Source organism: Cibotium barometz, chromosome 11, assembly GCF_041138505.1.
Source record: "Cibotium barometz isolate CiBa-2024 chromosome 11, ASM4113850v1, whole genome shotgun sequence".
Lineage (NCBI taxonomy): Eukaryota > Viridiplantae > Streptophyta > Polypodiopsida > Cyatheales > Cibotiaceae > Cibotium > Cibotium barometz.
The window spans coordinates 45170518-45187576 of NC_141056.1; the positions used below are offsets into that span (position 1 = coordinate 45170518).

Consider the following 17059-nt stretch of genomic DNA (forward strand, 5'->3'; position numbering starts at 1 on the left):
TTATTTGGGAAATCCAAAGAGGATGTAGTAATCACATCTGTCTCTTTGACAATGCCTGGCACATGAACATCCTCGGCTCGATGGATCAGAACTTCAAGAAAGCCACTTTTGTCCCAACTTTACAAAAATGTGCCGCTCTTTGGGTTGCTTAGTATGCTCATTTCCCCACATATGATGCAATCAAGGATGCCTTTCTTCAAAGATTCAGGGAAGATAAAACCTCCATACATGTGCTTGATAAGATATGTTGGATGAACCAAAAACGCCTCACGGCTATGCTGCTAAGTTTTGGAAGCTTCTCCAAAGACTGGATGCGTCTAATTGGCCCACGGAGGAGAACCTCAATTCCTATTTCATGAAGGGATTAAGCAAGCAGTTGAAAAGGGTAGTGACTAGTTCTGATCTTGCCACAATGACTCTGGATGGTTGAATCAGCTCTCATGGTAGAGTGCATGTTGGTAGGGTCCATCAAGAGCAAAGGCAAGAGCAAGAGCAAGTGGAATTCCAAAAGGTCCTCTTTCGACTCTGAGGAGGAGAAGGAGGATGATTCTGATCACTCAACTTCAAGTGAGGAATCAAAGGAGGAGAAGGAGGATGATTCTGATCATTCAACTTCAAGTGAGGAATCAAAGGAGGACGAGGAAGATCGCAAGGCAAGGTCAAAGAGCAAGAAGGCAAGAAAGACAACCAAGGAACTGATTGAGCCATGGCTCAATTGACGAGTGATGGAGTGAAGTCCCCTAGTCAGGCACTTGGTGTGTTCGAGGTGTCAGAATCATGGCTCTTGTGTGCCATTTGTAGAATCACCACACATACCACAAAGGCATGCAAATACAATGGGAGGAAAGCACATGTAGTCTAAGCAAACATTGTGGAAAGCTCAACCCGCTTCACTAATGGCTCCACAGGATTCATACAGAGAAGGCCACCAATCCACCCACGTGGGAATTTTCCTCCCGCTCATTTTGGCGGGCCATGAGGACAAGGAGTGTTACTACGTCAAGGGACTCCACCTTACGCAACAACTTAAGCAAGGTTCCACCCCACTTAATCCCTTCCCCGAAGACTACAAGGTGACCCCAACCAGTAGTGCTTCAACTTTTGCCCAAGCCCCTAGCCACAAACCAAACCCAACACCCTTCTTGAATCCTCAATCAGCTGGAGTAGTTACCCCCAGTCCCAAGTCCCCAGTCCCAAGCGTATATTAACCCTGTCACCACTAGTCCGTCCTACTTAGCTGCCCCCCATGGCTACTTTTGTACAAGCCCCTTCACTGCCCCAGGCCACATCATCTGAACAGGGAGCTCAAGTAGCCACGGTAGCATACACCAGCACCGCTCATCCTGGAGCAACCCTAACATACTTGACTCCCTGCCTATGTAAATCCCATATCAAGTAGGCACTCTCCCAACCTATCAATCGTACCTCCCACCCGCGCTAGTCCCACAAGCACCTCAAGTTTATCAAAATCCACCCCTTGGTAGTCTATGCGGCAGCTCCTCTAGTACCTCTGGCCCCGCCAGCAACACGTATGGGGCCTGACCTAACCAAAGGTCTGCCAATCATCGTCCTCCCAAAAACCCCACCCGGCCTCTTATATGCTACCATTGTGGGAGGAGCGGTCACATGCAAGCTCAATGCACTGTACCAGAGGACTCGCCCCCATTCCTCCATTGCCTGGAGAGCTGAGACTACTACACCTGGGATTGTCCTAGAACCCCATTGGTTAACAGTCATACAGTCATGGTGTCTTGTTGGGTCACATTATTTCAATCAATGGTCTTTCTCTCTAGATCCTCACAAGATCATTGTTATTCTCAAATTAGGCCCTCCGTCCAATCCTAAGGCATGTAGGAATCGCTCGAGCATATTGGCTACCAACACATTAGGAATTTTTTGGACCTAAAGAGGGCCTCTTGGATTAACTTTTGATTAGGAATGGACTAATAGGAAGAGGGCTAGGTGCAAATTTTTTACTTCTTTGACCCTAGGGGGCCTAGGCTTTGGTTTGCTATGGGGCCTAATTACTACTCTTGTCCCCCCACCTCTCTTGGGCCCAAACTTAGAGGTCCCCCCACCTAGAATCGCGTAGATGAAAAACCCTAAAAAATAAAAAAAATTAATTTTTTCCCAAAAGTGTGTTTTCCCTCTCAAACTTCCCCCCAACATACTCTAGGTTTGGAAAGCTCATTTTGAACCTCTTTCTTTCTCTTCTAAGCTCTCCATTGCTACAAAAACTCCATACCTCTCAAGCTCTCCCTCCTTGTCAAGCTCCCTTAGTCTCAAGCTTCCTCCTCCACTCTTCTGTTAAAACAAGCTTTTCTTTTACCTTCTTCTCTTTTCTTATATTCATGGCCTCTTCCAGTAATGTGAGAAGACCTAGGGACATGCAGCCAAGCTCTAAGGGACCACATCGAGTGCATCAAACAACTGTGGAGTATGCTACATCATTGGAAGGGGCGGCTACAAGGCTTCAAGTATACTAAGAAGGAAGGACCGGTTTCCATAGTGCAACATGTGTATACCCTTGGAGCCCTGTACATTCAAGGCCAATGACCAAGGTTTCCTTCAAATTGTCAGTGTAACATAAACACAGCTTTAACAACATGCTAATATTGGATTTTTTGTTTCAAATTTTCTTATGATTCTCCATTTTCTTATGTCTCTCTGCAGATATTTTTCCCTCTAATTATGTTGAGGATCAACCACTCCGAAGCCTCACTGGAGTTTTCTATGCTATGCATCCATTGGAGAGGCAATGTTTGTATGTGAAAGCCCAAGTGATCTTGTACAGAACAATATCTTTTTCTTTTCTCACTCACATTTTGTAGATAAAAAACCAGGTTTATTTGGCAAGCTAGAAGAGATCCCCAACCCCCCTCTTAACAATCCCGAATGGCCCAAACCTGATGCTTGGACCATCTTATGCTTAAAGTTTAAGATGGTAAGTGATATCAATACATCACTCAAGTTTTCAAAGGCATCTAGGTCAATAGGGCTAAATTGGTTTTGTCCTTTACATGTTTTTGTGCACATGTTGAGGTATGGTCTGACCTCATTCAAGGATTACTAGGAGAGGGTTGGGAGGTTAATGAGGGGTCACATCAAGGTGATGTGTACAAGTGCAATGTAGTAGATTCTACAGTGTGTTTCAGGTTCTTGAAGGCACGCTCTATTTTGTACAAGCGTCTGCACTACCAAAGATGGATGCAAAAGCACGGGACATGGATCCCACTTCAAGCCTCAGAAGAAGAAATTATGCCTATTGAGGTAGCTGTGTGATGATGCAAAATGGATGGATTGAGCGAGTGGCAGCAAGCAAGCATTGGAGCCTAACAGACCTGCGTCAACACTTTAGCATCATGGGCTTTGACAATGTGGAAGAGTCAAGTTTCAAGTTGATGAGAAGAAAGGTATATCTGATTCCACTGGATGTCTAGAGTTAACCCTTACACTTTCTGGTTATTGTGCCACTTTCTATATTTTTATAGATTGGGAAGTGTAAGGAGAGGACAACCATGGTCTTAGAATCATGGCAAATGGGGGACCTTGAATTTTCAGCAGCAAGGTGCATAGCCCTACCAACAGATAGGTAGTAGGCATGTGGAAGAGCTTGAAGATGAATAGAGTATATGGAAAAATAGCCTTTGTTCTGATGCACATGAGGGGCAAGAGTTTCAGGATCGAGGTGGAGGCAATGACAAGCTTTCAAGTCAACAAGGAGATGGAGATCAACATGAAGTAAATGCCACAAGAGGGGCAAAAAATGAAGAAAAACAATTTTACATTAGATGACATGCTTGTAATTTTGTAAGTAGGCTCTTTTTTAACTAAACTTTATTTAATTAAAATCTTAATATTTTTGCAAACTGTAATTTTTTTGTCTAGAGGTCTAGTGTAAAAAGGCCAAACTTTAAATTTTAACTATAAATAGCCAAAGGTGCCTTCTTTCTCATTTTCACGTGATAGAAACCAAGCATGAGCTCACACTATCTCTTTGCATTCACATGGCTACCCACTTTGACAACTTTTGGGCGGGCAAGAGCGAGCTCTTTGTCATGTTCTCTCGTGAAGTCGACTTTGAAAAGTCGCTTGCCCTTGACATTATGAGACGCAGATTGCATACATGGAGCAATACTTGGCTCCCCACTCCATCTCCTTTCCACATTGCCCCAATGATCGATGGGTGCCTATTGAGTTGCTTAAGTACATTCAACAATATGCCCGCCCCTACATTTAGTGCCTTGAACGCTTCATCGACATCTACATCCCTGCAAGAGCTTACTGTACCTTCAATAAGCAGGAGGGAAAGAGGTTGGGGAAGGGCAATTTAGGAACTAGGTTCCTCTCATGGCTCGCCACTTTTGCATTCCTCATCATCCGATGAGGATTCGGATGAGGAGGTAGAGATGCCTGCATTGCAGTTTGGCAGGGTATTTGAGGGATGACAAGGAAGTGAAGGCAGTAGGAACAAGTGCTGGTGTAGAAGAGCAGCTTGCATCATAGCACTTTCCAGAGGGTGCACAATCTGTAGCTGAACAGCCCACTGTATTAGAAGATGTGGGGCCATCTTCCCCACATGAGGAGAGCAAGGTGCTGCCAGAGCTTGAGATCAATCTCTTGAGCACCATTGTGGTGGAAGGTGAAGAATACTTATTTCTTCATGACCTTGAAAAGACAGCTAGCTTGAGAATGCTTGGTCATTATATGCACGTGATGTGAGGTGGACCTTGATACGTCCAACCTCATTTCTCACCTAGATAGTGCTATATTACCCCTTGAAGAATCTATCGTAGAGACAGTTGCTTTGGTCAAGGAAATTGTGGTTGAGACCGTGGAGCAAGCCCTAGTTCCAGAGGAGGAATTCACAACCTTACAAGACAAGCTAGAGGCTGAAAAGAATATCACTGGAGTAATGGAGGAGACCAAAGCACCAAAAAAGGATGAGGCTAAGTCCTCGATTGACCTCTCCGCCCCCACCAGCACTTTGGCAAAAGAAGACATTGAGCAAGAGGTAATTATCGACCTTTTACAACCTCGAAACATTTGTAATTATGTATAGGAAAATATTTTGATTTTTCCTTTGATTGCAGAGGGTGGTTGAAATTGACGCATTTGCTGGGAGAGGCAGCGGTAGCAAAGACCAGGCCAAGGTCCATGGACATAATGCTGCATTAGCACACTATCTTGGTTGACTTCCTGTGGATGGCATCGCCATTATCCATAGGGACTACATCCCTCAATCTGCCTTCACTCTCTTCTTCTTGAACGCCCTCTCTAAGGTGCTCTGTGTAGCCTCTATGGCACAGAGCACCAAATGTATAGTTCTGATTAAAAAATCCCTTGCCTTCGATGTTTTTGGTTCTGGATTTAGGGGTAAGCTTCTTGCTCGTATAGGTATAGCCAAAAGCATAGGCATAGAGGATCCTCAAGAAATAGCCCAATCACTCCTTGAGCACACTCTACCCAATAACAAGAGAAGGAAGCTCAATATTGTAAGAAAGCTTTTGTAAAGATGATGTATCATTTCTTATTATGAATACAATACAATTTTTGCAAACTTATTTTCATCAAGTATATCATTGTTTTTTCTAGTTTGTACCATCAATGTTTTTGTGAATGCATCAGAAATGACCCTGGGAGCCTGGGGGGGAGTAGTGCCAGAATAGTGCGAATTTTGAGCTTGCACCGTTGTTGTAGAGCCCAAATTCGCACTGTTTTGGCACAGCTTCCTCAGCCCTTCAGGAGCAATTTTGATGTATTGGATGATAAAAAAATATATTTTACACATGATTAAAGGTATTTTTATCTTGAAAATTAATGTTCCTCATAATCAATGTACTCAACTTGATTATAAATGCATCAAAAATGATTCTGAGTGACTGGGGGAGCAGTGCCAGAACAGTGCGAATATTGAGCCTACACCCTTGCTGTAGAGCACAAATTTGCACTGTTCTGGCATAGCTTCCCCAGCCCTCTAGGAGCAATTCTGATACGTTGGATGACAAATAATGTAATTTTACACATGATTAAAGCTGTTTTTATCCTATAAACTATTAATTCTCACAATTAGTGTACTCAACTTCATAATAAATGCATCAGAAATGATCCTGACTGACTGGGGGAGCAGTGAAAATTTTGAGCCTGCAACTGTAGAGCCTAAATTCGCACTGTTCTAGCATAGCTTTCCCAGTCCTCCAAGAGCAATTCTGATGCATTGGATGATAAATACTATATTTTTACACATGATTAAAGCTATTTTCATCTTACAAACTATTGTTTCTCACAATTTGTGTACTCAACTTCATTATAAATGCATCAGAAATGATCCTGAGTGGTTGGGGGAGCAGTGCCAGAACAGTGCAAATTTTGAGCCTGCACCGCCGCTGCTGCAGAATCTAAATTCGCACTGTTTTTGGCATAGCTTTCCCAGTCCTCCCCAGGAGTAATTTTGATGCATTAGATGATAAATACTATATTTTTACACATGATTAAAGGTATTTTTATCTTATAAACTACTATTTCTCACAATTAGTGTGCTCAACTTCATTATAAATGCATCAGAAATGATCTTGAGTGGCTGGGGGAGCAGTGCCAGAACAGTGCGAATTCTGAGCCTACATCGCCGTTTTGCAGAGCCTAAATTCACACTATTCTAGCATAGCTTCCCCAATCCTCTAGGAGTAATTCTGATGCATTAGATGATAAACGCTATATTTTTATACATCATTAAAGGTGTTTTTATCTTATAAACTACTATTTCTCACAATTAGTGTGCTCAACTTCATTATAAATGCATCAGAAATGATCCTGAGTGGTTGGGAGAGCACACTACTACATGTTAGCCTAATACCGACGCTTATACCGATGTCATTCAATGGGGTCTAAAAAAGCCCTGTCATCGGTATAAACGCCGGTATAAGCGCCGGAACAATAGCGTCGGTATAAGCGTCGGGTAACAATACCGGCGCCTATACCGGTGTCTATACCGACGCTCACCGGGGATAATACCGATGGCTATTTCGGCGTCTATACCGGTGCATATACCGGGGTGTATACCGGGGTGTACCGGGCTCTACACCGATGCCAATACCGAGAGATATACCAATGAATATACCGACGCCAGTACCGGGGAATATACCGACGCTGTACCAGAAAATTTTTTTTGGGCAGAATAGTGCTGCCTGTTGCCTGGCTGCCTGCAATGAACAGGATCAACAACAGCAAACAGACAGCACCATTCTGTCTAAAATAGAGCACAAAAACAACCGTGCTCATTTTTTTATTTTCCTGATCGACAAACAAGAAATTAGATTAAACATTAATACTCAAGAATGTTTTGATCATATACCATTAGTTTGAAGGTCATCTTACATCATGGTAATGCCTCCCAATTGACGGTATCTCCTTCTTCTTCAAGCATCTCAAATAAGGCCACAAGGCCATGTTTGTGAGCGTACTTCTCCTCTCGCGGCGATTCATGGCCAACTCCTGCACAAACGATTAACAATTATAACTTGTAGAAATCAACATTTAGCCCACATACATACATTTACATAAATAAAATTGCTACAAATACATCAAGATTAAGAGGCTCCATCTAGCAGGATAACATGTATATGCAGCTCATTAAACACAAATTATTATGCATTACACAAAGCACTATGTAAACCATAAAATAGGGCTTCTTTTCCCCAGCCATGAGGGAGATTTTAAAAAATAACATTTAAAGCGTCAAACGGGCTTCTTTTCCCCAGCCGTTGAGGGAGACTTTAAAAATATTTAAAAAAGTGTCAAACGGGCTTCTTTTCCCCAGCCGTTTTGAGGGAGATTTTAAAAATAACTTATACCTTAGCTTATCTTCTCTCCATACAAAATTAAGATGAATTTGAACAAGGATGGAGAGAGAAGCTATCTCTATTCATAAATAGCTATTTATAAAGGCCTTATGCAAAAATCTAAATGCATAGATTCTCTAAATAGAGCCTACACATTGAGCTCTATACGTAAGTCTTATGCAAGCTTTATGAATAAGGTTTATGCAATCGTATGCATAGTAAGGCTTGTAAGCCTTAACTATAAGCTTGCATAATAAGGCTGCAAGACTTATGCATAAGCTCTATGCATAAGCCAACTGCATAAGTCTTATGCATAAGCTCTATGCATAAGCCATATGCATAAGTCTTATGCATAAGCTCTATGCATAAGTCTTATGCATACGCTCTATGCATAAGTCTTATGCATAAGCTCTATGCATAAGCCATATGCATACGCTCTATGCATAAGCCATATGCATAAGACTTATGCATAGAGCTTATGCATAAGACTTATGCATATGGCTTATGCATAAGGCTTATGCAGTTGGCTTATGCATAAGACTTATGCATAGAGTGTATGCATAGAGCTTATGCATAAGACTTATGCATATGCCATATGCATACGCTCTATGCATAAGCTCTATGCATAAGTCTTATGCATAACTCTATGCATAAGCCATATGCATAAGTCTTATGCATACGCTCTATGCATAAGCCATATGCATAAGTCTTATGCATAAGCTCTATGCATAAGTCTTATGCATAAGCTCTATGCAAGACTTATGCATAAGATCTATGCTATAAGCCTTATGCACTATGCTAACCCTTAATCCTATCACCCAATGGTGTAATAAACATGATCTTGTTTTACATGGATAAGAGATCTTACCTTGATAACATATATAAACTCTATGAATAAAGAGAATACCTTATGCATAGAAAAACAGAGCATAAGAAATATATGTTATATGTATAAGAGAGTATAAACATTCAAAAAGCTTATGCTTTCCATCCATGCAAGGCACTCTACATCAAAAAAAGGTTTATGCAAAAAAACATAACGCATGTGAAGCCTTATGCATAAAGCTCATCCATAAGATTTATACATAAAACATTATGTATTAAGCTTTATGCATAGATCTTAATTCATGCATTCAGCCAGATTCATATAGCTCTATGCATAAACTCTATGTATAGAGCTTGCATAAGCTTACAAGCCCTATGTATAGAGCTTTCATAATCTTACAACCTCTATGTATAAAGCCTATACATAGAGCATATGCATTGAGCTTTTACAAGAAGGCTATGCATAGAGCTTTCAACAAGAAGGCTATGCAAGCTCTATGTACAATGTCCATGCAAGCTTTCAAGAAACCTATGCATAGAGATTTTATAAGCTTGCAAACTCTATGCATAAAGCCTATGCATAGAGCTTATGCATAGAGATTTCACAAGCTCGCAAGCTCTATGAATAGAGCTTATGCATGAAGCTTGCAAGAAGACTATGCATAGAGATTGCAAGCTTATGATAGGTTTTATGCATAGATATTAAATTAATCCTATGTATAAGCTTACAAGAACCCTAAACTAATCCTAAACCATAAAACAGGGATGCAATAATACATAGAAAAAAGCATAAACAAGAAAAATCGAAAGAGGATCTACCTCTTTTTTGCGAAGCTGAAGGAGAGGATTGGTGAAAGATTGGTGAAAGAGCTGCAAAACAAAATATTAAACAAAATAATTAGTAAATTAAACACAAGAATAAGAACTAATACAAAACCCTAAAATCTCTATGCATGCATTAGGAGATCTATGCATACATAGAGAGCTCTCAACATGCATAGAGAGCCAAAAAAACACAAAACCCTAAACGTCCTAATTCTTAAATTAAAAAGTAAAAGCAAGAACATATTAGGAGAAGGAGAAGAGGAGAAAAGAAGAAAGAAGGAGAAAAGAGGAGAGAGGAAAAAAGAGGAGAGGGAGAGAAAGAGACGTTGCATACCTTCTCTGCAACGCTGCCTGCGAAAAAATCAGAAAATACGCTCTCGGCTGTAAAAAACTTACGAGCGTTGGTATATGCTCCGGAATATGCGTCGGTATATGCTTCGGAATATGCGTCGGTATATGCTTCGGAATAACCGTCAGTATGCGCTTCGGTATACGCGTCGGTAAACGAAAATTTGAAAATACCCCGCCCGACTTGTCTCCTGCAACATTACGACGGGCATACCGACGTTCGACATTTGCGTCGGTATTTTAGCATCGGTATGCCCTCAAGCTCTTGTAGTGGCAGTGCCATAACAGTGCAAATTTTGAGCCTGCACCGCCGATGTAGAACCTAAATTCGCACTGTTCTGGCATAACTTCCCCAGTCCTCCAGGAGCAATTCTGATGTATTGGATGATAAACACTATATTTTTACACATGATTAAAGCTATTTTTATCTTATAAACTATTGTTTCTCACAATTAGTGTGCTCAACTTCATTATAAATGCATCAAAAATGATCCTGAGTGGCTAGGGGAGAAGTGCCAGAACAGTGCGAATTTTGAGCCTACATCGCTGTTTTGCAGAGGCCAAATTTGCACTATTCTGGCACAGCTTTCTCAGTCCTCCAGGAGTATTTTTGATGCCTTGGGTGACAAACTGACACATGATAGACACTCCATGTCAAACAAACATGATGACACCAAGATATTGTAAGAGAAACTTAAAATTTTAATTATCAAAAGGTTACAAATGAAAGCTAGATAGGCTTGTTACAAAGGGGGGTTTGAAACAAAAGAGTTGCTTCAAAAAAAAGGTTAACATCTAAGATCTCTAGATCGTGTCTTGCTCGCCTCGAATGCGCCCAGCTCGTTGCATGTCCTTGGCTGATATGGTAATCCTCTTTGCATGTATTTCAAGGAGGTTGGTGTCTTCAAAAAACCCAACAATGTAAGCCTCGGAGGCTTCTTGCAATGCTTCAAGGGCAAACCCCTGCACACGGAACTATATCGTTGGAGAATCTACTTCACTGTGCAAGAAAAAGGGGCTCTTCTTATAGCAACTAAGTGTTCCTCTGATAAAACTTGATTTCTTGTAGAGCCCTATGCCCTTGGCACATCCTTCTCCTTGGAACTCTCTGTGTTGTGTTGGTGCATTGGCGAGGTTGGGACTTCCTTGGCTTGAAGAGCTTGACCTTTCTACGCTTGCGCGCACTTGTAGGAACCTCCTCTTGGTCTCTCTCATAGTCTGAATCCTTCTCCTCCCGTTGCCTCCTCCTGTTGCTGTGGTACCTGTGTATCAAGTTCCTCCCGGGTAGGTAGGGCACCCTGTCCTGGTAGTAGGGTCTTGCTACCTATGGTGCTGCGCAATGTAGGAATGTTTTCACCAACCCAATCGAACTGCTCATCATTGGCCTCTCTATCGATATCTAGGGTGTTTGCATTGTGGTGTCTTCTTCACACGCTTGCTCCCACTAGAAGGTCCTGCATGTGTGTGTGTTGGTGTTGCTGTGGGAGGAGGGTTGGACTCTGGTGATTCCATTGGGCGTGTCCTAGAATCCAAGGGGTCACTCTCTTCCATTAGGAAAATTCTGGACTCAAAAGAGGGCTGTTTCAACAATAATATAATAATAGACACATAGATTGAGTGACATGTAATCTACGAACGAGATTCACCGGTGGTGGGACCTCTGTACAAACCCACCCAAAACGTGGAGAAACTCTTATCTTCATGAAATATTAAAAAAAACCATCACCTTGTCTTAAAATATTTAAAACCGTTTTTTTGTCAGAAACTAACACAATAAAAGAATGTTTTCCACATTCCTGTGTTAGACGTGGAGCACTAAAAAATTCTTTCCACCACCCCTAGAACTAATGAAGCTTGAATGCTTGGAATAGATAGATACACATTCTCCCGGTTATTCCCTCAACTTGGTTTCACTTTTGAATCTTGAAACATCTTTGGCGCCCAAAAAGAACACACCGTCCCTCATTTCATCCTCCCTCCTTGATCCACAAAAGCGGTTAGCCCAGTCATCCACTTTCTGCTACTTCTTCTTTCTCATACGTCTGTTATTCTATCATGGCACCCGAAAGTGGACTGAAACGAGCAAGGAGCAGTATCTCATCTGTTGTGTTGTATAACATAAAAGACGAGAACGAAGAATGGATTCCCCAAGTATACAGGAAGTACTCTTGGGTCACTATGCAGCCAGGAAAACAAGGCCACTACCGAGTGAAGGGAAAGGCATCTGAAGACTTGGCCAAACATTGGAAAGGAAGGATCCTTGACTTTAAGATGGCACCAGGAGGGAAAACTGTCAAAGAAGTGTTGATCCAGCATGTATTCATGCAAAAAGAGATCAACGTGGGACCATTGGAAGGACTTCCAAGACACAGACCACATTGTAAGTGCTTGTGTTTTGTATTTCAACGTTGCAAATAAGGTGATTGATATACATTTTTCTGCCTTGCACAGATTTGTACCCATCCAACCTTCAGGAGTGGGAGCCTGCACAATGCTTGACGGGGTTCTTGAATGTCGTACATGGTGAGGTGGGGGAACTTCAATATGAAGGTCGTGCACCAAGTGATCTCGCAAGAAGTAGAACATATTTCTATGACTCATTTTATACCTTGCCCACTCAATCGAGTCGACATGGAAAGTTGGAACGTATTCCGTTGCCCGCACTTGATAGTCCGGAGTGGCCATTGCTTGACACAGAAGTGATAGAGTCATACAGGACCAAAATGTTTAATGATATTAAATGTGCTATGAAGCCTAGCATTGGTGCAAGAAATGTGCACTTAAGTTTGTTTGTTCCAATTGCATGCTTTGTTCATTTATTTTCTGATTGTAAACAATTGAGAAAAACTAGAACAACTTTTGTGTGCAAAGATGTAGATGAAGTCTGGCTTGATCATTTGTTTGACAAAGGTTGGAGAGTGAAATCATCAAAGGGAGATGATTTGATCGAATGTCGATTGAACACCTCCGACATTGCATTTCGGTGAGTGTTAAAACATTAAAATGTATTTTTGTGAAACAGTAACAACGCTTATTTGATTATACTCGGAAAATTATCCTAATGATATTTTGGAATCAGATACTATATTGCCAGGCAACATCTGTGCATGTCATTTACTTATAGAAGGTGGCGACGAATCAACAACAACTGGGAAAGCATGGACCAAGATACAAGAGATGGCAGACACTCTTGCTTGATAGATATAGTTATGATTCGACAGGGTCACCCATCTTTGACATTGGAAGTGGAAGAGAATTGGACTCTCGAATATGTTAGGAAGGAATTAGAAGTAGCTATTCAGAATCCTCCAGATCAATTTTGCTTCAAGCTCGATGGTCGGAAGCTAAGTAAAAGAAGAGAGCATCAGATCATTTGTAAAGATGTTGCAGCCCCACATGAATTGGAGGCACTAGAAGATATATGATGTGACCATGTATACGGTGACAATGTATTTTCCATATGCAATAAACTTATCTATTCAGAACATTGCTTTTGTAATGCTTTATTGTTTAAAACAATGTAATGAAGGCAAGAATTCCCCAATTGAATTTTTATGTACACAAAAAAAGGCTTAAAGTAAGAAAGCAAGCAGTGAAGGAACACAGTAGCAAATTTGATCCTCTGATTTTCAAATGATAAGTGTATTTACATTTGATGTTCTCCCTCCAATACATGTATAGCTGCATATTTACAAACGTACATTTGTTGGAAGAAGGAAAAAACTATTTATGGCTGGAACCATAGGTATCGGCTTCAGGATGGAGCCAGGGCTCTTCTCCCAAGTATGGAGCCCATGTAAGAGGCTCAGGGGGGCCTATACCCCCTCGTGGATTGGGCGGGATGAAGTCCACTGGCCCGTCTGGAGGCATAACTTCAGCGACCTCGATCAATTTCGCAATCGTTTCCTCCCTAAACGTTTGGACGTCTAGGTCCACGTATCGAGACATTGATGGAAACTGCCATCACAATTCATCAAGGCATAAATAAGATCAACATGACAATATATAAGAAGATAAACAAGCGCACAAATGCGTATGGGAGCTGAAAATGCTTACATCCTCTGAAGGGAGCTGAAAAATGCTTCGTAGCAGCAACATTGCATTAAGTGCAACCCTCCACCCACAGCTGTAGCCATCTTCTTGTTTGGGGACACTAACCCTACGGATGGTCGATCGATCCAGGGTGTCGATGTCCATGCTGAGGCTCTCGTAAGCTGCCATTAGTTTCCTGACTCCACTGTAAACAGAGACCAATCATTATCCTGATCAATCCGGACTTCTAACTCAAACAATAATATGTATCTTAATGATTTTTACTTACAGCAAAACATTTCCATGGACACCAGATGTCGAATTTGCAAGGTAAATGACATTTTCTTGCACGTCGACTAGTAGAAGACTCCAATGGGAACTGCACAATAGAATTCTATTAGTTTCAATCCAAAGGAAGCACTATATAACTCGTGTACGGTGATTCCTATAAACATCATGCGAGAGAGAGAGAGAGAGAGAGAGAGAGAGAGAGAGAGAGACAAACTCACTTTTCATGATATGCCAAAAAAAATACTCGGGCATCGTCCAGCTGGACCTCCCGAAACCAGTTCAGCACATCGAGGTACGGAACTGACTCTACTAGCAACAGTGTTGAGACCAGTGAATCAATCTGGAACACTCGTTGCTGTACATCCTCGGGCAATAGCGAAATAACAAAACTTCACAAGGAAACATATCAAGAGTGAGGCATCAACTTTAAGAGCCAAGAATGAAAAATTGTGGGAGGACAGAGAAAAGAGTATACCTTAAAACACATCTGAGCACTTTGTCGTTGACTTCAGTTTTGGGATCAAACAAAATGTTGATTTCTTCAGCATGAATCGGGAAATAACATCTATGCCCTCTAATATTAAAGGGTACATAGAACTCCGGCAACAAAAATTGCAGCGCCTCCCGATTCATGGCGTGGAGTGCACGAACATTTTCCCTTTTTGTTTGCAATGCAAGCATTGCAGCTTGATGTTCCCTTTGAGCGCTTGTCATTAAATTTTCCCGAGTCTGATGCTCATGATCTGGACCTCCCTCGGTCACCTCTTCAATTCTCACTTTTTGTACAGGCCGGACATCCAAAATTTGTAACATTCGTTCATCAGTAAACGTAATTGGTCTAAGTGACTTATCGTATCTGAAACGAAGGGCTATTAGGCTGAAAAAATCCTTGTTCATTACTGTCACCCTGTGTGCGTGGGCAGCAAGAACGTAACTATCCAAAAAAAATTCGATCATCCAATCTTCTGTGGCCTCTTGCAAGCAAAACAAGGCCGATGCCTTCCACCTAAACAAAATTCCATTCTGCTCACAAATTCTCCTGGCAAGCCTCTGGAAAGGCAATCTGGGAATAGCAGCTGTCGGGTGCTTCATAAACTTTTTGATTTCTCGCAGGGCTGCCGAATGCTCTGCGAAACGCCTGAGTCTAGGCTGCGTTTTGGACAATCGGGAAGGACTGCTTGATTTTCTTGATCTTGAGGCTTTCAGAATGCCCATCTTCTTCCCAGTAGATGAGGGAGCTGCATTATCAATGCGTCTAGTTGTATGCCTTACACGAGCCATCTGAAAACGCAAGAAAAAGCAGAAAACTTTGCTATTCAGTAGTACACGATTAACAATTCACCATAAAGCGAGAGAGGGGGGCCAAGAAAGCAATATGCACTTCCTCGCGTTATGGTGAATCCATTCACCATAACGAGAGATGAAGGTCCACAGAAACACAATAATTTTTCTCGCATTATGGTGAATTCATTGACAACAATAAGAGGCGGATTATCGTGCATTCTTTGAGCTTCGATCTTGCGTTAAAGTGATTTGATTCACTATAACGCGAGACTAAGAGCCAGTCAAATCAAAACAATCCTCCTCGCGTTATAGTGAATCGATCTACTACAACGGGAGAAGGGTTCTCCCGAATCTCTTACCTTTCCGTCTTGCAGTTTGGTGAGTCGATTCACCATAACACATAGAGCAGTATTGAGATTCTAATGACTCGTCGTCTGCTTTACGGTGAATCGAATCACCATGATGGAGGACAAACAGTCGAAGAGAAAACAATGGCAGGGGGCAAACAGTCGAAGGAAAAACAAAACAATCAAGTATTATACAAGAAACACAAAACAATCAAGTAATACACTTTCATCACATTCTATGAGTGGGAATGGATGGAGACTGTCGTGTAGGAGGTGATTTAATTGACACCAATAAGAGGTGGATTATCGTGAATCCTTTGCCCTTTGGTCATGCGTTATGGTGAATTCACCATAACGCGAGTCTAAGGGCCAGTCAAAGCAAAACAATCCTCCTCGCGTTATAGTGAATCGATTTTCGCGAATCTCTTACGTTTGCCTTCTGCCATGGTGATTCGATCCACCATAAGACATGGAGCTTATTGAGATTCTAATGGCCCGTCGTGTGCTTTAAGGTGAATCGAATCACCACGGCAGAAGGCAAACAGTCGAAGAATAAACAATGGCACAGGGCAAACAGTCGAAGAAAAAACAAAACAAACAAGCAATATACAAGAAACTTACAAAACAATCAAGTATTATACAAAAACTTACATTTCTTGCGTGTGAATGGATGGAGACTGTCGTGCAGGTGTTGGAAAGTCGGTTCAGTACTGTGGCGGTAGTCGGAAGTCAGCTGGAGGCAAGCAGGAGGACGGACAAGGCAAAATCGATAAGAGGACGAAAAGGTGGCGTGATTAACGGCTTTGATTAGTCTTTAGAGCGAACACACGTGCTGGCGGGCTGCCAGGGCGACTAGGCGGCGCTAACGTGTCGTATAGCATTAAAAAGGGCTTTGATTAAACTTTATAGCTTGTACACGTGCTAGGTACACGGCGGGATGCCACGTGGCATTCATGGAATGGCGGGTGAAAACGCGGCGCTGACGTGTCGCGTAGCATTAAAAACGGATTTTCTAGGATACTCATCTCATTTATTGCCTCTTTTGGAGTTCGTATTCTCATTTATCTCCCCACCAACGGCCTTTATCTCCATCAACGACTGACTATCTCCTCCAACCCTCCTTCATCAATCATCCTCCTGTATCCAACGTCAAAGACAAACCTCCAACCTCCTTCATCTCCATCTCCTGCGACGATTGTATACAATTCGTTTTCCTGGTATTTTTATCTCCTTTGTGCTTTTTTCTTCTTTTGTTATTTCGTTGTTTTG

General features: G+C 41.8%; 1 protein-coding gene across 1 annotated transcript; it reads right to left on the reverse strand.

Moving 5' to 3' along the window:
* Positions 1-1485: 1485 nt before the first annotated feature.
* LOC147634224 (uncharacterized) lies at positions 1486-14792 on the reverse strand. Its single transcript, XM_086805645.1, has 5 exons — positions 14635-14792; positions 14378-14548; positions 14158-14247; positions 13961-14073; positions 1486-1700 (listed from the first exon to the last, which is right to left on the reverse strand). Exons 1-5 carry the CDS (start codon positions 14790-14792, stop codon positions 1486-1488), a joined length of 747 nt encoding a protein of 248 aa, XP_086661771.1.
* Positions 14793-17059: the final 2267 nt, after the last annotated feature.